At 33.4% G+C, this 27,469-nt stretch overlaps 1 protein-coding gene across 7 annotated transcripts in view; it reads left to right on the forward strand.

Moving 5' to 3' along the window:
- Positions 1-22,198, forward strand: part of SEMA3A (semaphorin 3A) — a 453,014-nt gene extending 430,816 nt beyond the window's left edge. For 5 of the 7 annotated variants that reach the window (XM_021063479.1, XM_021063478.1, XM_021063477.1 and 2 more), the window contains 4 exons: positions 701-858; positions 4,463-4,530; positions 17,339-17,481; positions 18,842-22,198. In XM_021063479.1, coding sequence (XP_020919138.1) covers positions 701-858; positions 4,463-4,530; positions 17,339-17,481; positions 18,842-19,297 — 825 coding nt within the window. In that variant the 3' untranslated portion in view covers positions 19,298-22,198. The other 2 variants (XM_021063482.1, XM_021063483.1) reach the window with 2 other exon arrangements.

The raw sequence follows: 27,469 nt of genomic DNA on the forward strand, positions 1-27,469 counted from the left end.
GTCAGAAATAAAGGATCCCTGCCTCAAGACTAATCAGAATACATGGTGATGTTGATAATCTCAATCAAAATTAAAACAGTAGAAGTAAAAAAACAAGCTAAGAGCAAAAACTGAAAGTTTGAGGCGTTCTTGTCGTGGCTCGGTGGTTAGCGAACCCAACTGGCATCCATGAGGATGCAGGTTCCATCCCTGGCCTCGCTCAGTGGGTTAAGGATCTGGCGTTGCTGTGAGCTGTGGTGTAGGTCACAGACGTGGCTCAGATCCTGCATTGCTGTGGCTCTGATGTAGGCCAGCAGCTGCAGCTACAATTCGACCCCTAGCCTGGGAACCTCCATATGCCATGGGTGCAGCCCTAAAAAACAAAAAAATAGTGTGAATTTACATTCATCAGTGTCTTACTGTCTTTAAAAAAAATTGATATATAACTGACGTGTAACTATTACTGTCTTCCTTTATCTTTCCTTGGTTTTATACTTATAAAATACACCTGTTTTAGTCAAATATTTAGATTTTGATTTTGCTCTGTTTTAAATGGTCACATTCCCTGCCAGGCCTTTGAAGAAACTACCAAATATAGGATGGTTTTAAATCCACAAATATAAATGTATCTTGCTAAGTTATATATAAATGACCTTTTTTTTTAAGAAATAGATTTGAAAGACAAGATAGTTTTTGTCATAAAAGTAAATTCTTTCCACAGCAACAACTATATGTTGGCTCTGCTGCGGGGGTGGCGCAGCTCCCTTTACACAGATGTGATATTTACGGGAAAGCCTGTGCAGAGTGCTGCCTCGCCCGGGACCCATACTGTGCCTGGGATGGCTCTTCATGCTCTCGCTATTTTCCTACTGCAAAGAGGTAGGAAGAATATTAGAAATAAATACAGTGTTTGATATTTACCTGATCTGACTCAGTTTTTGGAACAGCTTCTTCAAATAAGTACGTCACTTTTTTTTCTGATGAATACAACGAGGTATAGAAGCAATGTTTTTGGTTAACATTGTTTTATTTATTTCTCTTAGTCAAAATAATCAGACAGTTGGGTACTAAATGAAAGGAGACAAATGGTTTTAATAGATTACAAAGGGAAATCTAAAACATTGTAATATCCCTGAGTGTTTACATTCAAAAATTACAATTTTACAACTTCATCTCCCACATGGAAAAAACTGGGTGTCAAAGCTGAAGAGAAAGTCACAAGCTGTAGTGTAGACAGCTTTATGCATTTTGTCCAAAAATGTTCTTTTTCTGTGTAGCAACATTCTATCCTGTTTTTAAATAATTTTAATAAAGCAATATATGTCCTTGGATGAATGGAAAATTCTCAGAGAAAATAATTTATTTACCTTTAGTCTCAGAGAGTACATAGGGACCAAATTATAAAAAGTCAAGGACATCTTTTTCTTTTTGAAGATAACACATTTTTGTATATGTTGATTAACTAGTATTAAATATATATCTTTATTTGATCCCCCCAAATTTAAAGGCTGCTAAATTATATCGTCTTGTATTTGCTTTATTCAAACTTATAAAACCATGTTATGATATCTATTTATCAATCTCTTACATGTATTATATAAATATTTAAATTCTTGATAATCCTTAAAAATTTTTTTTAGACATGCTTGAATGAAAGTTGCTGATATGCCTAGAAGTTACCTAAAACAATATGTTTAGATAAATCTGTAAGTTGCTGTCTAGAATATTGAAAGCATTATGAATGGAATTCGATCATTCAATACAGTATTATATTATACCTCAGGTAACTCTTAGACACATCCTAAAAGTTGTACACAAACTTGGTTTCCTTGTGTTTTAAAAAACAAAGCAGTTTCTTAATTTGATGATATAGGTATCTTAACATATTCTGTACTATTTACTTAAAGGCTGTCTCTAACCGCTAAAGTAAAAAGGTAAAAAGGTAAACAATGATAGATGAAAGTAATATACAATACTTGCTAATACAGATCTTAAGATTAATAGTATGCACATCGACCTATTGAAACACTTAATAGAAATTGGCATTATCAAGCTACTGAATTTTAGGAGCAATAAAAGTTTTTGTTTTTTATCATAGCTAATTCTTTACAAGCTATGAACATGGCTTTTTTCATTGCTAGGGAGATGTGTTCCACAACATTTGGATCATTTTAAATGTTTGGGAAAAACATTGGGAAAGAAATAATTCTAATAATTACTTAAGTATTTTTATTACATACTTTAGATACTTTTGAGCAGTGTTAAATCATCTATAACTTAAGTATTTCATATAATTGGCCCATATGGATTAAAACATGCTTCGTTAATAATAATAAATGTAAATGTGGTATGATTTAGTCTATTTAATAAATATTCAGTTTCTTAAGCCTTCAATATTCAGAATTGAGACATCATGTTTGTATTACTTTCATATACCTATTGATTTTGTTGGAAGTTTAAAACAAAAACTAAGTGTGAAGATAACGTATTATTCATCAAAGAAACCATGGATAGTTTAATAAATAGCAACGTGATATTTTTACAGCAATAAACTTATTAACACTGTAAACCAACTATAATAAAAAAATAAAAATCATTTAAAGTAAAAATAAATGAAACTTTATGGTTCTTAAAATCATTTAGTGCTAGAGGGCTTTTAATGCTGATTGAAAATGTGGATTCATGTTTGAAATAAAAGTGGTATCATTTCCTTTCTATATTAAAATGTATAATATTGCCTAATTTAGTAATAATCCATTTGAAATTTAAGCTTTTTTAATGAGAAAGAAGATGAAAGTGAGGTCATAACTACATGCATAATAAGTTGAAAAGCTGGATATTATTATCTATTTGAAATATGTTTATGGCATACCTAGAATCTAAGATTGAAGGAATTATCATTAACACATTTTTGTTGTGCTTGCACATTTTACTTAATCCAATTTCATGTGTCTTTGAAAAGGATGTTTAGAGGCCTCACAATTTATATATTCTTTGTGATGGGATTTTTCAAAAGCTTAAATGGCAGTAAAAAAATGCCTTCCCAAATGCTTTGTGGCTCATGTTTCACAAGTTCCCTTGTTGGCTCAATTTCGAAATGTGCAACATCTGTTTGATAGTCTCACCAATTCTCCAAATAGAAATCTATAAATACTTGGGACTTCTAAATTTATGAATACAGTAACAAATTCCATGTTTGCAATTCTCAATGGCTTTTGTGAGAGCTCTTTTCAGGGATGGTAACTAACTTTGCAGCAAAACAATACCCATTAAAATAGATGCAGAAAACAGTTGGGCAAATGTCCCCAATATTTTCCAGTCTGTTACACATAGCCAAACTCCATTTTTAGCCTCCTACTTGAACTACACATCTTGTTTGCACCACAATGGCTGGAGCCGACCTCCTTCTCCCCAGTCAGCCGTTAGCTAAGTGTAGAGAGAGGATGTACAGAATGCACTGTAACTAATGTGATCTTAGCAGTAGAATACAAGAGAAATTTAGATTTTCATAGCAAATTCTGCTTTTCTCTTAGAGGGCAGTTCATCTCCTCTCTCACCTTCCTCTGACAAAAGGAGGAGCCTTGCTTCTCATTATTTGTCATTGTTTTTGTTCTTTTATTCACTCCTCAGTTAAACTGGTTGGCCTGCATAACTCTATGATCATAAAAGAAACGTTTTATCAAAAAAATGGTGATAGAGCAAACAAAAAGGAATTAAAAACTAACTTAAAAATAGAATTCATTGTCTTATTTAACAAAAGTCTATTTAAGGAATTATGTATAAGTATTAAAAGAAAGAAAACATTCATGTGAATTTTAATATTAAAGCTTACTCTGTCATTAATGATCAGAAAAAAAATTTCAGTTCCCATTACTGAATAATTAAATAAATGGGTTGCTATTTTATACCTTGTGCTTTTTCCTCAGAATTTAAGATGTTAAGAATTTCAGAGTTTCTAGATGTTGGGTTCCTATTACTATTCAGTAGCATAAAACTAGTAAATTTTAATTATCAATTCTTGGAAGACTTTTAACACATTGTTAGTACATTTGTATACACTTTCCCATTTTAATCATCTTGAAGATTGCTTTTAACAGGTTCAATGAGCTGCTTTTAAAAGTCTTTTAGTTTGGAGTTCCCGTCGTGGCTCAGTGGTTAACGAATCCGACTAGGAACCATGAGGTTGCGGGTACAATCCCTGGCCTTGCTCAGGGGGTTAAGGATCCGGCGTTGCCGTGAGCTGTGGTGTAGGTTGCAGACGCGGCTCTGGCGTAGGCCAGTGGCTATGGCTCTGATTCGACCCCTAACCTGGGAACCTCCATAAGCTGCAGGAGTGGCCCAAGAAATGACAAAAAGACATAAAAAAATACATCTCTTCTGATAAATTCCTGGGGTCTTTGATTTTGAGTCTTCTCGGTTCTTATGACAAATTCTTAAGAGGAAATAGAGATACTATAATACCTTTTAAATACAATTGTTTCAGACGCACAAGACGGCAAGATATAAGAAATGGAGACCCACTGACTCACTGTTCAGACTTACAACACCACGGTAAGTTAAAAGATTTTTTTCCGATTTGCTAATGCCAGGATAAAATCATAATGCATATCCATATGCAAACATTCAGGGTAGACACCTCTCCCAGAATATTTAGAGAAATGCAACTGAAGAGAAAGAAAATTGTGCGGGAAAGAAAATTCTAATGAATACAAAGCATTGAATTATGTTTTCTCAAGATTTTAGACCCTTGTGACTTAAAACTCTATTTTCTCACATTAACCAAAAGAAGCCCAGGTTAAATACATGCTTCTGTGTATAATAGCAATTTGAGAATAATAAGCAACAAAAATATCCATTTTAAAATGTTGTAGAGGAGTTCCCGTCGTGGCTCAGTGGTTAACAAATCCGACTAGGAGCCATGAGGCTCTGGGTTCAATCTCTGGCCTCACTCAGTGGGTTAAGGATCCAGCATTGCCATGAGCTGTAGTGTAGGTCACTGACAGGCTTGGATCCTGCATTGCTGTGGCTGTGGCATAGGCCAGAGGCTACAGTTCTGATTGGACCCCTAACCTGGGACCTCCACGTGCCATGGGAGTGGCCCTGGAAAAGAAAAATAAAATAAAATAAAATAAAATAAAATGAAAATTTCGTAGAAAAAAAAGTGTAGCTTTAAAATAAGCCATGTAAATATTTATTAGCATGCTAAAAATACAGACCCAGTCTATTATTACTGGGTATGTAACTCAAATAGAAGGTAGTCTGGATGTCTTCATACTGATTTACTAGTAGGATATTCCCTTGAACTAAGAATTTTGGAACAAGTTCTTTTTATGCTTCCTAAAAGATGTCAAGGCCTATTTTATGTCAAACCAGCTTATTTAATGATGAAACATCAACCAATCTTCATTTAAAATGCAGTATAATTGTAGTATAGTTAACCCCCCCCCACACACACACACACACACGTGAACCCTTTATGTAAACAACAATTAGGTTATGCTTCCCTCTGCTGGGAAAACACAGAAATGACATCACTGCTAATAAAAGACTCAATTTGAAAAGGTTAAAATGTCAAATGTGAACATTTTACATGTAATTGAATATAATTACCCTACTAACTTTTTTGGTGCCTTTTACATTAATCCTAAAAGAAGTTCTAGTATTTGTATCAATTCCTTGGATTCGGTCTACTAATTCTATGTGTAGAATATTCATGGTTCTTGAATTTTAAGAAAGAAAATACACTGCATAAATAGCTCCCAGCATGCATTCCAAAACCTCGTTACCTTTATGAAAGTCAGGTCCCTCTGTTGCATATCCTGCATGTGCTGGAATCTGATTCAAGAATGCCTGCAGGGTTGTTTGGAGGATGCCAATACCAGAAGACAAGAAACCACAAATCAAGCCTGTATTATAAATCCATTTTGTTTGCAAAACTTTCTTGTCTGCCTGTTATCCACTTTCCAGTCTGTTACTTTTCTTATTATAAAGAAAAAAGATACCACTAGATTGGAACAAATATTATGAGTTTCATACAGATATAGTGCATATTGACACACCCATGTTAAATATTTCAGTTGCCATACTTCACTTGGACAACAAAACATTCTCTAGTCTTACATTCATCAATTTCATGTGGAAATACTAAATTATGATATTTATGATCAGGAGCTTTCAAGCAATGCAGTACTATGAAATTAATTCATTACACTGAAGAATATATTTGCATAGATATGGAAAAGCTCATGATAATAACCAGAAGTAAAAGAAACAAAATGGTGTTAACTAGAGCTCATTTCCAATCAGATTTAATCACTATGTCAATGTGGACCTTGGTATTTTGCTCACTTTTTATTTCTAGAGCCATAACAGATGCAATATCATGAATATTTAAGTATTTAATAAGAATTTGTTGAAGGAGTGATCTACATCGTTCAAGCTATAGCATAATACTTACTATTTTTGTTTTTCAGTAGAGATTTTATCTAAGCAGCATCTGTTATTTATTGCGAAAATGGTTTGTCATACCATTGTTATTAATATTGTATTCAGAAGTAGGATTTTTCTTAAGGAATACCATCAACCGGTTAATTAAGAAATTATACTTCTAAAATCACTTTATATAGGATACTGTGCTCTTACATCCCTTTGTTTAGTAATTCAGTCCCTTCATAGACCCAGTTAGTATTTTTTCAAAATTATATATATGTTGGAATATGAGTGTACATATATACAAGGAAAATATGATCAAAGGTGTATGTATTATTTTTTTGAGAGTGAGACTGTGGGTGAATAAATATTGTTGACCATTGAATGAATGAGCTTTGGAGAGTGCCTCAGATTTTAAAGTTGTTTTTGATGAAATTAGAATGGTGAAATTATAAACTTTTGGAATATAAAATTGCTTAGCTACAGAAAATAAAGTGAACATGAATCAGTTTTTCTCCTGATTCATCAACTGGAATGCATACTGTAGGGAGGAAAAATAATTGCTGTGTTTCAGTGTTTGTGTGTGTGTGTGTGTGTGTGTGTGTGTGTGTGTGTGTGTACAAAAACAACTCCAGATAGATGCTTGTGATATATGGGAGGAAATGGTAAAATAGTCCAAGAAGCTCTGCAGCAGTAAAACATTCATTTTTTGAAGGCCTCTTTATTCTTTGTCTGCTTGTCTTGCTAATTGACCAAACATAAAAAAATATACAGCATAGATTACAGTAAATTTCAAATGTTTGGAAACTAAGTCAGGCATTCCCATATGGTCAGACTGAGTCTTTCCATTAGGCATCAGTGAATTATCTTGAGTAGGTGATGTCAATCTTTGAAAGTAAAATGGGCAAAAATCCAGGGCTCAGCCCTGTTAAATCATGTATGTTGTCTTGCTAATGTCACATCTCACATTGAATAAAATATATGTGCTCATATGGAAACATATAAAGATATGAGATGTTTTCACAGAAAACTGCTAAGCAACCTGAAGCCAAATTATACACTTCAGGACGATCAGTTCCAGCTGTAATGGTAAACATATTCTGTAACACTCTATATTTTACATGTCCTGAGGTTTTAATAGAGAGACTATATAAAATAACTCAGACTTAAGGTGGAAGAAATTTCACTCTCGACAAAACCTTTAACACTCACTCAGTGCTCTGTTCCCTCTCTTGTAAAGGCAGCACTAATAGTGAGCTGGCCTGAGTGAAACAGAAAAATCCGGCTCCCCTTCCCCTTGGTCCAGCACACTCTTCTCCGTCACTGGTGGCCTTTTGCTGAGGGACATTTCAGTATAAATCCCTAAATATATATGTGTTGGCAGATCTTCTTGTCTTCCCACTCACACCTCATACACAATGCTAAGGAGAAACCTCCAGTATGTTCCCTTCCCTAAAATAACTCTTGGAAAAAATTGGAGCTTGTCTGACTTTACATTCAAGAGCAGGAGTGGCTAAGTCAATTTACTTTTAACTACCTCTCATTCCTTCTTCTTTACTAACCAGCTGTACTGTGATCTACATGTCCAGAAAGGAGAGAGCTACACCACAAGTAACAACAATTTTTAAAAATTAACATCACGTTAGAGTTTTGAATCTTTGAAATATTTTATGTCCTAACATCTAGATTACTGCCATCATAGAATTTCACTCCATAATAGTTCTCTTGGCTGTTCCACATACATGAATTTCCTTTCAAACGTCCCACAGTAAAATGACCGCAGAGTCCAATCTTCTTTATTTCCACAACTACCTTGTCTCAATTTATGTCTTGGTTTGCATCAGAACTTTTCCAGAATTTCATAAAATATCTTTGGCTGTGTCATCCGTATGGTCTACAGAGCTATAAATTTAGTATTTTGTAGCAATGATATCCTGGCCTGTGCTTTAGCTTCTTTTATACACAGAAAATCTAACTATGAATCTGAGCATTTGACCCCCAAAGAAGCCTTAAGATTTGATGGATGAGATGATGTCAGCTCTAAAAACAGCCCTAACTTTAATAAATTACCAAATTGTCATTCAGTCTGAGATGTCCCTGACTGTAAGATGCACTGTGATTTTGTGTACTACTTAGGAAAGGAAAAAACTACCCAAAACGGGCAACCTAATAGATGATCCTACCATCAAGCCAAGATGCAGTATATTTTGGTATTGGCACAAAGGAGAAATAAATTCCCACACAGAAAATAGCAAAGGAATTTGCCTGTTCTGTTCCTTAAACCACAAAGGTGGCCCTCATGAAAGTTAACTTTCTGAATCCACACCAGCACAGGGTGGACCAAAAGCTTCGGACAAAAATCTAATGTAAAGAGTTGTCATCAGCTTATTAGGTTCTCCTGTATCTGGCAGAAGTAAGAACAAATTCTTTCCAGAAGAATGAAACGTCTGTTCATATCAGGAGCAAATGATGTTCTGGTATCAAAGACATTAAAGTATAAAATGTGCAACCTAGAATGAAATCATTACAGTATTATTTCTATAGCTATTGTAAACCCTTTTTGAAACTGTTTTCACTGGAGAAAATCAATCATCAACACAGTCATCTTCTGATACTACATTAGGCAAGTAATCCAGTTTTTCATAGTAAAAGTATACAGGACCTGCACACACAGTCTCAATGAGAAGAGTAAGAAGAGATTTGGAATATTTTGTACTATCAACGTTCCTTATTAAAGTTTTAAAATAGGTTATTGGAGATCACCCCACTGTTTATACACCTTTAATTAACTGTTGTAAATGGCAAGTTTTTAAGCATGCTGTGTTTTAAAAATTCCAAAACTTAAAAGGAAAATGTATAAAATAAAATAAAAGATGGTATTTTTATTATTGTTTATGGAGCGTTTCTGCTTCATCAAGTGCGTGTTTTCCATCTTCTATCATATCTCTTGGGGAAAAGTCAAACCTTTATGTTCATGTTTCTTGATTTTTAAATGTATAAATTCCTATGGTAGTTTTCCTTTGGCATGTAAATTATATGTGCTTTCTTGATAAAGAATTTGCTATAAAATCATGAAAATAAAACATATCAGGTAATCAATATATATATTCAGTAAACATTACAGTAGATATCTTCATATTGGTATTGCTTTTTAAATAATTGTTTTAGCCCTCCCTATACTAAGAAACAATGAAACCTCTGATAGCTTAAGATTATTAAGCATGTTATTAAAATGGTTTCATAGTTAACTTCAAAACACTTCATTTTCATATTTTAAATTAGTAAATATCTTAAAATATATTAGTAATGCTCTCCAAACAATAATTACCCATAAACAATAAAAGTAAAATACCCTAGTCATATCTCTCTGATAATCCATTTACCTATCTATACACTGACAAAAGCATTTAAACACAAATCCAGAGGAATCTATGAATTCAAGGAAAAATGGAAACTCCTTGAATTGTAAAATTCTAAATGTGGTATTCTAATTGATAATTATTTTCCAGCATAAGAGACAGGTATTAATTTAGGGCATGAAACAAAGTTTAAAATTTAAATTTATTTTAGCAATTTGATAAATTATAAGTTTAAATTTTCTCTAAGCTTTCACTAATTGAGTTCTTTTTGTACCTGAGAAATAGATGTATTAAGCACATGGATTATATTACATATGCACTGATTTCTAGGTCCATGTATGCTTACAAACTCACATGCAACAAATATTTGATGAAAAACTAGCTGGTATAAGCATCACACAAAACATTGGAGAAACATTATACTAAGCATTATCTTGAAAAAATAAAGAAATGGTACCTCTGTTTTATAGCTTAGTAAATAATGTAAATTCGTATTACGTGCACCACCGTCTATGAGATTATTAAATCAATTGATAGCCATCTTAATATTCGGTCAGGTCCAAAAGGTACATGAATGTTAAGGATGAATGAAAATTTATCTTCTTTTTTATTTTTTAAGCATTTTATGGCTTCCCAAGAGTTATTGATTCATCCTTGAAATGCCTTTTCAGCTACTTCAACTTTATGAGGTATTATTTTCCACTTGAAGTCAAATCATTGTCTTTTCTATTGATAAAGTGCCTGTTTTATTTCTGGAGACAATGATCTAGAATCCAGTAAGAAAAAAAATAAGTGATGTAATTTATACCTAAGTGCATATCTACAGGTTTCTGTGTCACCAAGAGTTGGTGGACAACGCTTCCTTCTTTACTTGACCTTTTACATTGATTAATATTGAGAAAAAAAATGTACAATGTCAAATATTAAAATTACAGTGCAATAAAAACAAGTGGAATTAGATTTCTCTTTATGTAGTTTGGCAGCTAGCTGAATTTGCTAAATATTTAAAATGTTGCAAACATTTGCCCTCCTCCAAATTAAGGTTTATTTCATATTCCTTATTTATGAAATGCAACTTTTTAAAAATCTAAAGAGGGAAAAGATAAAAAAGACAGCAGATATCAAATTGTTGAATGATACGTACTTCACTACTTTCCTATCCCTGTCTTTTCTACATGAAATCAAATATCCTAAGATTCTTGTGTTATTAACATTTCAATCTTGGGAGACATTTATGGGGTTAAAATGGAGAGTAAAGTAAATGGAAAACTGAAATGTGATGCCTTCTGTTTCTGCTATATTGGAAGAGAATCAAATACTAAATAAGGCCTTTAGCAACATGATATTTCTGGCCAAATGATGGATATCATGACTTTTTGTTGTTACAAAAGGAAGCAATTTATTTAACTTCTTTCTTTCCTCCCATTCTTTCTGGTTTATTAGCCTCATTTCATTTCCATAAATTATTCCAGTAAAAAAGGAAATGATTAATTGAAGATTGCTTCCTTAAAAGCATTATTTCTTGTCATTAACAGCTGCAACATATTGTAATATGTGTAATTCAAACACACTATGATGCTTTTAAAATAATTTTAATGTTTGTTGCTCTCAATTATTTTGAACAATTCGGTTCAACCCATAAGAATTCATTATGCCAATTTAACATCAACACCCTTCTTGTCTACTTGGAATATTCGTGACAAAAGTTTGTGTTCAAAACAGCTGCTTTCTAAGTTATAAAGTATTTAAAAATAGATTAAAATGAGATTACTTTCCTTCTGGAAAGATTACTCATTGTCATAGACATCCTTTAGAAGTACAGGTGTCCCTGGAGATGTGAGGATATATTCACATAATTTCTCAAATCTCTTTTGCTTCTTATTATCCCATATTTGGGATTTTTGATTTTGGAGTACACTTGATTAGTCATCATCTTCTACCATATCTCAAATCAACTCTTGCAATATTATAAAGCCTATCAATTTTAGAAGACTTGAAATGGTTGCAGTTCCATAACATATTCTGTCATCATGAGGGTTATAAACCTTATGCCATTATTAATTGATTAAACTCTTAATCATTTATGTAATTATGATAACTCTGTTTTGAGGATGTCAGAATTACATGAGATTTCAGCTTTTAAATGCAGAGTAAATCATTACCTGAATTTGATATTTAGCAAACATTAGCTAAGGGTTTATGAGTGCCTTGTGCCAGAATTGTGGAATACAAGGTATGGAGGGAAATAACCAGATTAGTAAGTAATTGTGACAAATAAGACTACATGTGCTCTAAAGATATACGTAAAAAGATATTTGGGAAGCATAGAAAGGAAACACTTTTTTAATGGAGAAGAGAGAGTAGGATTGATACTGGGAAGGAGTTCATAATTTATCTTAATTTGGATTCTCAAGGATTTTAAGTTTTGAATAAACAATTGAAACTGTTACAAGAACAGCAATAACATTACTTCACATATTTATGACTATCTCTGTATCCAGACATTCTATTATTTGTATATAGATGTATTTTAATAGCAAAAATATTTAAAGCAATTATAAAAATTGTGTATTGTCCGTAATTGGTAAATGACCTCATATATTTCAGACAGTGTGCAACTGCTTGATTTAAAGCAAAGATAGGATAAAGACAGCAATAATGTCACAGAGGCAAAGAAAGTATGTTGACAGAGTACAAAACCAGGCATGTGGCAGGAACGTATTTACCAAGAAGTTATAAGGATAAGATAACTTTTTATAATGTTTTTCCAGCTAATATGGGGGAGAAATATGATCAACTGGTGAGTCACAAAACTCATGAAAAAAAAATTGATCGTTCAAGAGAATCTCAATAATTACTAAAAACGAATATTAGAAAAAGTTCTCAAAGAGGAATATCAAGAAAATAGTGCAGTACAATGAACACCATACTCAGCAACATTGGGACAACATGAATGCAGTAAGCAAATCCATAGAGTGTTGCTTATGGGCTCCTTCACCATAAGTCAGAGGCCCCCATCCAACATGATTCAATAAAATCACTTATGGGATTATACAACGTGTTCCATGTAAACTGCTTTAAGAAAGGCTGTAATCCAGAAGATTATAGATTATGCTTACCTATATGTGCAGGAGTTCATATCCTTCAGGAAATCTTTAATCAACAGTGTTTTCTCAGTTGAGCTTTTGATTTATATTGTATCGTTATGAGTGTAGTACTACATGCTCTGAAAAATATAGCTATTCTGTGCTGCCGTATCTATACAGAGCTGCTTGCTTTAATGACACTCAAAATGATAGTGTCTTTAGCATCCTAAGAAAAAGGTGAATATCTAGTAAGTTTAGAAATTAGAAATCAGGAGTTCCCGTCGTGGCACAGTGGTTAACGAATCCGACTGGGAACCATGAGATTGCGGGTTCGGTCCTGCCCTTGCTCAGTGGGTTAATGATCCTGCGTTGCCGTGAGCTGTGGTGTAGGTTGCAGATGGGGCTCGGGTCCCGCGTTGCTGTGGCTCTGGCGTAGGCCGGTGGCTGCAGCTCCAATTTGACCCCTAGCCTTGGAACCTCCATATGCTGTGGGAGCGGCCCAAGAAATAGCAAAAAAGACAAAAAAAAAAAAAAAGAAAAAAAGAAATTAGGAATCAAAATGCAGTTCCTGTTTTTAATTTTGTTTTTTTGAGAGAAAGAGAGGGAAAGTAAGAGACAGGTAGATGGTGGTAAAGGATGAGGTGTAAGAAAGGATGTAGAAAAGGAGAGAGAAAGATGTGTGGTTATTAGACCCTTAATGTTTCCTGTGTTGCACAAAATTTACTCAAACAGTTGGTGTAGGAGGGTCAGGAAAAAAACTTCATGCTTACTGAATGCCTTCCAACAGTCTCTTGGTTATAAATTCAGTTACAAGGCCATTTGTACAACATGGGGAATATAGCCTGTATTTGACAATAACTGTAAATGAAAATTGTATAAAATAAATTAATTTTTAAAAATAAAAATAAAATATTTATTGAGTATGTTTGTTGGGTATCTGTTTATAAAAAATAAAATATTTATTGTGTATCTGTCAGGTGTGGAGAAAGTAACAGAAAAAAATATAGGTTGTTATATCTAAGCACCCAAATATATGAAAACTTGGCTGAGTCCACTTTAAGTGAAAGTTCTGGTTCTAAATTAAAAGTTGCTGATGATAGGAACAGTCTCATGCTGAGGATTAATAGAAATAAATGTATTCAATGGCAATTTAGTTTTTCACTTTTTGGCGATGGCAGCAGAATGTAAAAAATATAAAATAGGAGACTCTCAAAGACAGACTACCTCCGCATTTTGTTTATTACTCATAGTTAAATATGGCAGATTTTTTTGCTCCACTGCTCACTAACTAGATAATTTTCTTTTGATTTTAATTTGGACAAAGAGCGAAAAAGGGCCAACTTAGAGGGGAATGAATCCTTAAGATATTATCAAGAGTAGTTATTAAGGCACCAAGGCGGTGAACCAAATTGACTAGTTTTGGTTCTTATCTTATTCAGGTGGAAAAGTGCCTGAATGCCATGATGTTTCTCAGAGAAATAAATCCATGGTCCATTGCTTTATTAAACCAAAACAAGCTTTGTATAAATTCTTGGTTAAATCAAACAATATCTATTAGATTCTGCTATAGATAAGTAGCAGGTGATTTTTTTTTTTAATTTAAGAAAACGTTTACCTTTTTTCTTTTTTGTCTTTTGTCATTTTAGGGCCACACCTATGGCATGTGGAGGTTCCCAGGCTAGGAGTCAAATTTTAACTGTAGCCACTGGCCTACATCACAGCCACAGCAAAGCAGGATCTGAGCCACATCTGCAAGCCACACCACAGCTCACAGCAAGCCCCATCTTTAACCCACTGAGTGAGGCCAGGGATCGAGCTTGTGTCTTCATGGATGCTAGTTAGGTTTGTTAACCACGGGAGCCTCAACGGGAACTCCTAAAAAACATTTACTATTAGAATTATTTATTTAATTTTTTATTTAATTTTTTAATTTTATTTAATTATTTATTTATTTTTTCATATGCCTGCGAGGCATATGAAGTTTTCCCAGGTCAGGGATCAGATCCCATCTACAGTTGCATCCTAAACCAAAGCGGCAAGAGGAACCTCATGACCAAGTGGTTTATGAGTGGTCCTTAACAGAATATGCATTAGAAAAGACAACCAAGGTGCAAACCTAGGCACACAGGGTTGCCACAAATAGGCATGCTGTTTGCAGAAACACTGTGAGGATTCTCTGAAATGCTATGCATAGATAGCTAACTCAAATGCTAATGATTCTTAAATGCCTAAAGTTTAGAGTAAAAGTTTAACCATCTACCAGCTAAGTGACTTTTAAAATAATAAAAGAACTTACAAAATAATAATAAAAAAAAAAACCCTATATCCTGCACCTATAACCGCCTCCTCACTTGATGTAATCCTCAAGAGCACAATAAAAGCGTGTGGTTTCTTGAGGCAGGTCTCTTGGTCCCTGAGACCTTGAGTCCCCCGGTTCCCAGCTTTATTTAAGATAAATGTCTCTGTGTCTTGTTTTATGTTAACTTTTTTCTTTAAGCTCTATAGCACCCGTTCTTCAGCCCCATCCTGCTGAGCTGGTCTTGGCAAGGAGTTTTGACTACTATAAATACCTCATCTAAGGGGACTCATGCAGTATTTGTTTTTCTGTGACTGGCTTATTTCACTGAACATGTCCTCATGGTTGATCCATGTTGCTGCACATTGCATATTTCCACCTTTTATAAGGTTGTATAATGTTAGAGGTACGATAATTTCTAATTCGAAAAAAGTTTAAACAGCACAGCAGTTGGCAAACAAAAATGCATTCTATGTAAACTCTACTGACCTCAGTGACAAGGCATTCTCATTACTCATGGTAGCTCCTGAATCACAAGAGATTTCTCAGTTGGTGTTGGGCATAAAGGTTCAGTTGACCTCTATTCAAGGAATCAGATGTCTTGCAAATGAGCATAGCAACATGGGCCATATCTATTTAATCAAAGATATACTCATAATTTCAGAGGAAAAAGAAAAACACTGCCATAGTTAATGTACATATTGGTTCACAGATATCTCCAACATATGAAATAAAATGTGAAGTGACATGGAATGAGTTAAATATTTTTGTTTCTTTACATTCCAGTCATTACCTGTTTTTTCCTCATTCCAGGGGAAAGATCAATTGATCGATCTTAAATAAGATCAATCTTGTTTTAAAAGGGGATGGTACTTCCCAATATTAAAAGAGTTTGGTTTCACAACTACAGAAATAGAGGAGAAAGCACTGCGATTGACATCCCTGCAGATAGCAATATGGGCAGAAGGTTGACCATAAGCAGGGTGAGAATGGAGATTATGCCATAGGCTATGAACAGGGGCTGGATGGAAGCAGAACTTGGAAGAGCTTTGAACTTAGAGTAAATCATATTATCTGTGATAGACAAAAGTACTCAGTTATAAGGAGAGTAAAACTGTCAAAGTGGTACAAAAAAAGGGGGGAACATTTTTTTAATTGAAAATCTAGCTGAGTTTGAAAGAGAAAGCAAAAATTTTTCATCTGTCTACACTATCAGCCCTCTATGCGTGCGAAAATATATTTATTATTTTCTAAATTAATTTAATGAGTTCCAGATTGTACAGGATGTCATAATGGAAACAGGATTATACAAGATAATAAGGAGTTTTTTTCTATAAATGAGTTTTACCTAGACTCCCCATGTGGTACTTTTGATCTTAACTGTGTTTCATTTACCACATTGAAAGAGGTTACATAAAGGGTAAAATAATAGAAACTTAATCAGGAAACAGGCTTTCTTACTGCTTCATTTTATTACACACTCTTGCCATATTCTTTAGCCTAATTCTTGAAAATAATAAAAGATGTGTCATTTTAAAATAAGGACAATTGAAACCACATTGCATTATAATTGTGCATCTTTCTTCTGAGCCATCCCAAACATTTCACACCAATTGATCTTGAGAACAAGCTTGTGGCTTATTTAAGGCTTATTGGTGGGGAGGATAAACTTCCTGAACTCTATCTTCTGTAAAATACTAGATAAATATTATTGGTTGGTGAATGTAATTTTACAGATGAAAAACAAACACAAAAGAGGCAAAATAATTTCTCAAAAATGGATTCTTCTTTCCAAAAACCCAGTCGAATTACTTTTCTGCTAGAGAATAGTATAACATAAACTGCCCCCATTAGTCAGAACATAGAGTCTTGCAATGAAAATAGTTTCTTGGAGAGTATCATCGTGGCATATAAAGATGTACAGTTATGCACACATGACTGATTTTGGTAATATAATGCTATTTTCTGCTAGACAAAGCTCTGTATATGTTTCATAGAATCCATAGCAAAATAATTAGTCTATTTTAGGTAGACACTTCAATTCTGAAACCTTGACATTTCTGCCATCCTCGATCAAATTGGAAGACTTCCAGCTTGGCAACACATTTATCTCCTGAATTTCCAAATAAATACTTTGGAAAGTTGAGTTCTCTAACATTTTCTCATTTCATTTCCTCATCCCTGGGAAGATAATCACCGTGGCCACAACTTTGAAGAAAGAATCATCTATGGAGTAGAAAATAGTAGCACATTCCTGGAATGCAGTCCCAAATCACAGCGAGCTCTGGTCTATTGGCAATTCCAGAGGCGAAATGAAGAGCGAAAAGAAGAGGTATAGAAAAGAAATTAACTGGATTAATTCTACCTAAACTACTGATTGATTTAAGCATGATTGACTTAAGAGGGGGGAAAAATGTACTGTGAATATTTATTCTTTTCTTAACCTACCAATACTCATTCATTAAACAAGTATTAATTGAAGGCTGCTTTTTATGACAGACTATGTGCGAGGAGTTAGAGAAACAAAGGTAAACTGATAAAAATTTTGTCCCAGAAGTCATTTGGAGATATATTTTAGAGGCTGCTTTTTTCTTTTTATAGTTATCTGCAAAACAGTTATTTACCATTTGTGAAAAAAAAATAAGTCCTACTACTCATTTTTAACTGTATACAGTTAATTTTGCTATGCAGATGTTTCCCATTCTCCATTAACTTCTTCCTTAAATGGGGAGAGGAGATTAAGGGAAAGGAGTGGTAGATTTAGGATGTAGGATCTGAGGTCCCAGTAAGAACTCTGATATGAACTATGCATATAGTGTCTTACAGATCATCCTCTCATTGGATCCATGTATTCCTCTGTAAAATTAAAAAATTATAGATATAACATCTCAGTGAGTACTTTGAGCTTTTAAAGATTTTTAAAAGCATTAAATAAGAGTAACCATATTATGTAGGAGATTTGTAAATATACTATGTACAATTTTACAAACAGCTTGAATATAGGAATAAAAGTCCTCCCATTATCTCTTTTGATAGTTGAATCACATCATGTAATTACATCATAAAAATGTTGGGATTGACTTCATACGTTCCCAGCCTAGGCTTTCAGGCTAAGCTTAGGCTCTGTTGTAAACTATATTCAAAATAAAAGTGAAGTTAGATATGTTAAATAGCACATCGTCATATTTATGTCACATCTAAGACTTAGGAAATTGAAGAAATAAGTAAGGATGTGATCCCATGCTTCTTTCTGCTTGCTAAACTGCTGAACTTATTTTTTCACATCTTATTATAGGTTCATTCTAATTCTGCATTGTTTTCCAGTATCATGTTTCTGTACTTCCAATTCCAATATTCAATGTTTATTTTCTCCTGTGTTTATATTCTTTATTTCAAATTTATAAAGTATATCTTTTTTCTTTCCTTCCATTATATTTAATATTTAAATTATTATGAGAAATTATATTAAAACAATAGACAACCAATATTTGCAATGCATCTTAGAAACAATTGTAAGAAATTTGAAACTCTTTTCCCTGATAGAAAAATTCCATAATTTCTTTTAAAACTAGAACTTTCATTAACTATGAAATGTGTCTTAATACACAATCTAAATTTTTACTGAGACAGAATTTTGGAGCTTGTATTTCTTTTAAATCAGTATGATTTTACTACTTTTTTCCTTTTGCTAGATCAGAGTGGACGATCATATCATCAGGACAGAACAAGGCCTGTTACTGCGAAGTCTACAACGGAAAGATTCAGGCAGTTACCTCTGTCATGCTGTGGAACATGGATTCATGCAAACTCTTCTTAAGGTGACCCTGGAAGTCATTGATACAGAGCATCTGGAAGAACTTCTTCATAAAGATGATGATGGAGATAGCTCTAAGACCAAAGAAATGTCCAACAGCATGACACCTAGCCAGAAGATCTGGTACAGAGACTTCATGCAGCTCATCAACCACCCCAACCTGAACACAATGGATGAGTTCTGTGAACAAGTTTGGAAAAGGGACAGAAAACAGCGTCGGCAAAGGCCAGGACATACCCAAGGGAACAGTAACAAATGGAAACACTTACAGGAAAATAAGAAATGTAGAAACAGGAGGACCCACGAATTTGAGAGGGCACCCAGGAGTGTCTGAGCTGCATTACCTCTAGAAACCTCAAACAAGTTGAAACTTGCCTAGCCAATAACTGGAAAAAAAAAATGCAATATACATGAACCTTTTTCATGGCATTATGTGGATGTTTACAATGGTGGAAAGTGCAACTGAGTTCCACCAATTATAAATTAAGTCCATGAGTAACTTTCCTAACAGGCTTTCTTCCTAATACCAACACCTAATAGAGGTCAGGTGAACAAAGATGTTCACCCTAGCAGACTAAATGTTTCCTACAAGATTTCACTGTACAGGTTTCGCTTTCTTCTTTGCCTGAGAAATGAAAATGTCATTTGCCATACTGTCATCTAAAGGAGAAAAATTGCATCAGCAAAGCCATTTTATTGAATTAGAAGTTTAGAATAAACTGCATGGATTTACTAAGCTGATGACTATTCCAAAATGCTGTTGGATTCAAGGATATTTTTTGTCTACCAGCACTCGTGTTTATTTGTACTGGAGGAGTAAAATGATACTGAGTGAAATGGTCTGTGGAAATATAAAAAACATAAACCATCCATCATCCAGAAGAAAAATGGAATACACTGATCTACTACTGATGTCTTCTTCCAGCTTTTACCTAAAGATGTATTTTATTAAAACTATAATTTAAATGTACCATGACAAATATGCAGTAAAAATTAGCTCTTTTCTAAGCTAGAGTAGGTTTTTGTCTCATAATTATTGTACTATATGGTTTTTGTTTTTAAAAACTCCAAGTGTGTGCTGCTTTTTTTTTAATTTTGTTTTTAGTTTTGCAAGAGGGATAACCAATATTGTTCTAGAAACATGTACACATCATTAACAATTAATTCCTAAATGCACATATGAATTATGGTTTATTTCTCTGAGGAATTAAAAAAAAAAACACCTCCCCTTCATTAGATATTATCTAAATTAATTGGAACCTACATAACATTCTTAGAAAAACAGTGTTTAACTAGGACAAAAGAAGTAGATTTGTAAACGCATTTTGTTGTGCCTACTGGATCAACAAAGAGAAAAAGAATTGCATATTGATAGTCATAAAAATTGTAAGCATTGTTTTAATTTAATGTTAATAGAAGATGTCTTAATTCTCTGATTGAATTCCTGCCTGTTATTTGAGACATAAAAACTCTCTTTCAAGACCCCATTAGGAATTTTATCTGTGTCAATTTTTTTGAGAATAGGGAGATCAGTAATATTGACATCTTTATCAGCTGTCTCTTACCTGGTTTAAGACAATTATCTATCTCTAAAGCATGGTTCCTTTCAGGTCAATGGGATTGGCTTTTATAGAAACTGTTTTCTACAACACCACCCACACCAAGAATACATAAAGCTCTTTGTCTTCTGCAACACCTTATAAGACAAAAGAATGTTATCTAAAGGCTTGCCTGCTTGGTTGTCCTAAGATGATTTCTCTTGAGAAACACTGACTTCAAGATATAGAAGATCTTCAGCCTCACAGTGCAGTTTCTTTTGCACTGCACTCACCTTTCTGAGCATCCCTAGGTTCTTCATCACAAACAAAAATGCAAAGGAAACATCTTTTTGCTAATTAATGAAAACAGCATTGAAATTCTAACTCTAGCTGTCTTGGAATTCTAATTAACTCAGCATTAATTTCTCACCTCAGACTACAGTGATTTTTTTTTTTTAATTCTCTATCTGCTGAAATATTTCACAGATGGAAGCTCATGTTTCAGTTTTAATGATTACTTTGATTAAACAATTTTTTGACTTTTGTTTTGAAAGCCTAAAAATGTCCTCCATGCAATTTTAGGCTCCATTGATTAATACGGTATTACTTTTTGAAGTATATCTTCAAATGGTAGCTGAATTTTAAATTATTTGAAGGACAAACATTCCTGTAGAGAAAAAAATAAAATGTTTGTGATATAAATCAAAGAACAAAAGCGCTCCAAAAATAGGTCATTCTTTTATTTTCATAGGATATCTTAACTAAGACTCAGTGTTGCATTTCATTCTGAATTTGCCATTGTGTCTTATTTTTTATTAGTCCTCAAAAATAAAGGATTTGAAGGAATAAGAGAGTGTATAACTTCAGAGATGCCTTCCAATATCTGAATACATTTTGTTTATCATTATAGAATACCTATGAAAAGAAAGTCTAGATTTCAGTTTAAAAAAGCAAATCCACTGACATGTCTTTCTTGAATCAGAAGGTCTACATTTTCAAAGAAAATTATAGATATAACTTGTAGGCAAAAAACTCTTATTACAGCCATAATCTTCTGCCAATGTGTATTGAAGGGGGCAGTTTGCATGAAAAATATTTAACATCCCATTTAATTCAGTTTTAATAGACTTTGGCTTATGCGTGTATCATCAAGGTTGAAACTTTGTTAAGAGACTTATAGGACCTTAAACAGATTATGACAGCAATCTGAAAATAGGAAAAAGGTTCATCACAGCAAAGAAATTATGGCCCAATTGAAATCAAATGTAAAATGCAAATGCATGTAAATGCACACTTAATGCTACTTTTTATGTATTATTTAGTGATTTTCAGTGGTATGTGTTTAATATTTTTGCTACCTACACATTAGGCAAAGAGATGTAAATAATTTTGAAGAGAAAGAACAGTGTAAAATGCAGCTTTTTTATAGGTACTCCATTTTAGTGTGTTCAACATCATCCTAAAATGCAAGAGTTTCCCACATAGGTGACAAGGTGGCTTATGTGCTATTTAAGGGCAGAGCTGTGTGCCCATTCAATAAGCATGATTTTTTGCCAGATAGTAAATATGTTCCATATCTGTATTTATCATTGCATTTCAGATGGGAACTAGAAAACTGGAGAGAAAAAAATGTAATGAAAACTGCTGCTGTAAATTATTCCTTTTAGCATGTACTCAGTTGCTAAATACACATTTCTTCAAAATATTTGAATTCAGATGTCTTTACTATTCCTTGTGGCATATGGTGTCAAGGAACCTAAGTTTAAAAGTTTGATAACCAGAGTCAGGTTGCTGGCAGATTTCTTCATTGTAGTCGTATATAAACTGGTTTCTGTATTTATGGTGACTGTGAATTTTATGCCCTTTAAATTAAATATTGTTATTTTGAATCATACTTATAAGGCACATGTGGGGATAAAATTCTATAATGTATCATTCTCCTAATCAGTTTGATTTCATCAGGATCTACAAAGATTCCTGATAATTGTTATTGAAATTGCCTGTCTTAAAGTTCATAAGCAAGCATCTTATTAATGTAGAGTTATTGGTATAACATTTTTGAAATCTTTGTTTTATGAAATCTTTTTTTAAACACAATTCACATAAACTTTAATGGAAATCTATCAGGTTTCATGGCTTCAAAGACACATTTAACAAATAGGATTCAATACCAATATTGTAATGTATTAGGGATAAGCTGGCCAAATGACAAAGACAACCATGCTTTTTATTTTAACTTTGTTTGTAATAATTCTTTAAAGCCAGTGTTAATGTTTGCAAAATCATGCCTCCATAAAGAAGAAAACATTTTTCAAAAAGTCTGCCAAATCCTATTAATTTGATTTCTAACAATTTATGTACCAATTAAAGAAACATACTTTTTAAAGCTGATATACTAAGAGGACCTATACATGAAAGAGAGAATAAAACTACAGAGATGGTGCATCATATAATGTGGCCATTTTCACAGTCAACCTGACCAAAGAAGACAGCCTGGTTTTCATTTCAGACATGTAAGCACACACAAGCAGAAGGACCAAATCACACCAAACCAGACAAAAAGATGGTTTTGAATATAGAGAAACAGGGCTTCTGGACACTTTATTCTTTAGAGTCAGATTCTTACCTGTTCCATTAAATTTTACTGATAGGTCTTGTCTACGTGATCTGTGCTAGGCATTGATAGGTGATGAGGATGCTAACATTAAGGAGACATAAACCTTGTCCTCAAGAGCTCATAATGAAATAAAGGAAGTAAATTGTAATATGGCTTATCATCATTTTATCTAGCCAGTCTTTCCTGATCCTTCCATCTCTAGACTGAACAAACCATCTTCTCTGCACTAAACCTGTGCCTTGTATATATTTTTTATTGCCACATTTAATGCAAAGGTGTAATTTCTTTGTTTATAGCCCTGTTTTCTTTTCTAGACTGTGAGCTCCTTGAGGGCAGGGTTTGTATCTAATTTATCTCTGCCACCAGTGCATAGCATGATGTCTGGCACAGAGAAGGAGCTCTTTAAAAGGATGTGGGAAAGAACCAGGTTACAATGTGATGAGTGCCAAATGCAAACTCACAATAAAAGTGCTGTGGGGCTGTCCAGCTTTCCCAACACCATTTGCTGAATAGACATTCCTTTCTCCATTGTATTTTCTTGCGTCCTTTGTGGAAGATTAATTGACTCTAGGGGTGTTGGTTTACTTCTAGGCTTCCTACTGCTTTTGTGCCAATACCATGATGTTTTGATCACTGTAGCTTTGTAATATTGTCTGAAGTGTGAGAGAGTTGTGCCTCCAGCTTTGTTCTTTTTCTTCAGGATTATTTTGACAATTCTGGGTCTTTTGTAGTTCCACATAAGTTTCAGGGTCATTAATTCCAGTTCTGTGAAAAATATGGGTAATTCGATAAGGATCACAATAAATCTGTAGATTGCTTTGGGTAGTATGGCCATTTTAACAATAGTAATTTTTCCAATCCAAGAGCATGGGACATCTTTCCATTTCTTTGAATCATCTTCACTTTATCAGTATTTTGTAGTTCTCGATGTATAGGTCTTTTGTCTCCTTGGTAAGGTTTATTCCTAGGTGTTTTATTTTTTGATGTGATTTTAAACAGGATTTTTTCTTTTTGATATTTCATTGTTAATGTAAAGAAGTGCAGTAGATGTAGGTATATTAATCTTGTATCCTGCTACCTTGATGAATTCATTTATTAGTTTCAATAGTTATTATGTAGTCTTTAGGCTTTCTATATAGGGTATCATGTCATCTACATAGTGATAATTTTACCTCTTCCTTTTCAATTTGGATACCTTTTTTTTCTTTTTCTATAACATTCCCTCATACCATATACAAAAATAAATTCAAAATATTTTAAAGACCTAAATATGACATGACACCATAAAACTTCTAGAGGAGAACATAAGCAAAACACTTTCTGACATAAATCATAACAATATTTTCATAGATCAGTCTCCCAAGGCAAAATAATTAAAAACAAAAATAAACAGGACCTAATCAAACTGAAAAGCTTTTTCACAGCAAAGGAAGCCATCAACAAAATGGAAAGACAACCTACAGAATGGTGAAAATATTTGAAGATGTGACTGACAGTGTAATATCCAAAATATACAAATAGCTCATACAACTCATTATAAAAAAAAAAACCCGATCAAAAATAGAAGATCTAAATAGACATTTCTCCAAAGAAGACCTACAGATGGCCAACAGCCACATGAAAAGATGCTCAATATCACTAATTACAGAGAATTGCACAGAAAACCACAATGCGCAAAACCTCACACTGGTCAGAATAGCTATCATCAAAAAGTCTACAAATAATAAATGCTGGAGAGTGTTTGTGGAAAAGGGAACCCACCTACACTGTTCATGGGAAGGTAAATTGATACAATCACTATGGAGAACAGTATGGAAGTTCCTTAAAAAATTTAAAATAGAGTTACCATATAATCCACCATTCCTACTCCTGGGCATATATCTGGACAAGATGAAAACTCTAGTTTGAAAAGATACATTCATGACAGTGTTCATAGAAGTACAGTTTACAGTAGCGAAGACATGGAAATAACTCAATGCCCATCAGCAGAAAATTTGGCTTAGTAAACCATTAAAAAATGTGGCATATGGTATATGCAGTGGAATATTATTCAGCCATAAATGAAATATTTCCATTTGCAATACAGATGGATTATCATGCTAAATGGAATAAGTCAGATAAAGACATGATGTCACATCTGCAATCTACAAAAAAATACAAATGAATATTACAAAACAGAAACGAATACATAGAAAACAAATTTATGGTTACTAATGGGGAAAAGGAGCAAGCAGAAGGATAAATTTAGACTATGGGATTAACATATACACAGTACTATATACAAAATAGTAAACCAATAAGGGCTTACTGTATAGCACAGTGACCTCAATATTTTGTAATAATCTATAAGGGAAAATCTGAAAAAGAATCTGAAAAAGAATATACACATTTATATTTCTGAATCACTTTATGCTTTGCTATACATCTCAAACTAACAGACATTATAAATCAACTGTACTTAAATTTTTCAAAACAGTGATAGGGGATCAAAAAGGAGAGAAGAATTAATCTGGTGAGAAAAATCAAGGAAAGCTTCAGAAAAGAAATGACACACAAACTGTGAAATGAAATGTAAGAGAAATTTTCCCAGATGAAATAATGGAAGTGTAATCTGGGCAAAAGGAATAAGGAGAATTGAGGAAAGGTGTGAAAATGTTTTTATTTAGGAATAGGTATTTCAAATGAAAAGAACATGGAATCCATAAAGAATAGTAAAATATCCCTCTGTTATCTGTCAAAATGGTGCATTTGTTTGTTTATTTTCCTGGATTTTGCTTTGTTGCCCTCTAGTTGTAGCCTACATTCTCATCACTGGCACAAGGTGCCATTCACTCTGCTTCTTTTTACCCCATCCGCTTGCTCGCTCTACCTATCTTCCTCCTTAATGTTGACGTCTTTCATTTTTACTTAAGTGAAGTCAGTCATGAGCACTGTCCCTACCACCACTTTCATATTTATCTTCATGCCATAATCTGCTCATTAGTTCAACTGATCACACTTGAGCTGGAATTCAGAATTCTGCAGATGAATGGCTAAGAGAAGGTGGTTTCATCAGGTTGACTCCTCTGTTTCTCATATTTCACCTACCTTCAGCATTACTTCACCCACCTAGTATTAGACTGCTAGGCCGTGGGTTCCAACACTGCCTCACTAATTAGCAAGGTGACCCAACAACAGAATGTCACCAAAGATAGCACTGAAATAGGACGCTTGTATTCACTCAGTGCACACTCTAGATGGAGTACTTCACAGCTAAACAGCGATGCACTGAGGTTAGCACACAGAGTTGACAGGCAAAGATTCCTATCTTTTTTAAACAAACAAAAAAGTTTTTTTTTAAAAAAAGAGAGAGCCACATCTTGAATCTGTCAACTCCACCCCACCGTTATATTATACTGTCAAGTTTTTTTTCTCCTATAACAAAAGAATGTATTTCATTTCCTTTAATCTAAACATTATACTTATAGACATAGTGTTTATTTATATAATACCTAAGCAAAAATTTTCATAAATGTGTTCAAGTTTGGGTAATTTTGAAGTTTCAATTTCCATCCTCTCTCTGTAAATGTCAGTGAAGAAATAGACCTCAAGTAAATATATTTTTAAAAATCCATGTTATTTGTGCAGCCTACTTCTTAATGTTTTGATTGTTTTGTTGATAACTAAGTCCAGAAAGGCTTAAGCTTTTTTTAGATAGTTCTGTGTCTGAAAATCAAACAGCTTTTCCACTTTAGGATTTGAATACTACACTTCAATTTTTACGGCATTTGCATCTTTGAATGTCCAAAAAAAAAGAATGACAGTTTCATTAGTCCTCTAATGTTTTTGTTTTGATCTGCAATGATTTAAATTGCTAATAAATGTCAACAAATTAATACAGATGTCCACATGCCATTTAATAAATTTAACTTGATTTTAGATACTAAAAATGGTACATTTATGTTGCATTGATGGCATGTACCAATTTTAGAAACATTGTTCATTTTCTTCTTTGCAGTACTTTTGATTCTAAGAGTATGTTTGTAGAAATTAATTTCACTGTATTTGTCTCAGGAAGCAGATTAATTTTACTGCTAGTGAATATTATGCAGCATCAGAAATGAAATCTGGCATCCCTATGGAAAAGCATACTATTTAAAAGCATATTTAATTCTTACATTTATGAAATATTCATTCAGAAAAGCATCAGTAAATACTCATCCCAAGATAATTACATTTTGACCAAAACAGTAGTTCAGTCATTAGCTTTAGAAATTTGTCTTTATTAAGTTTTCTCCTTTAACTCTTCTTCAGTCTAGAATTTTAAAAATAAAACAAAAACAATACACATACCCTAGATTACGAAATCCCT

Source organism: Sus scrofa, chromosome 9, assembly GCF_000003025.6.
Source record: "Sus scrofa isolate TJ Tabasco breed Duroc chromosome 9, Sscrofa11.1, whole genome shotgun sequence".
In the NCBI taxonomy this organism is placed as follows: Eukaryota; Metazoa; Chordata; class Mammalia; order Artiodactyla; family Suidae; genus Sus; species Sus scrofa.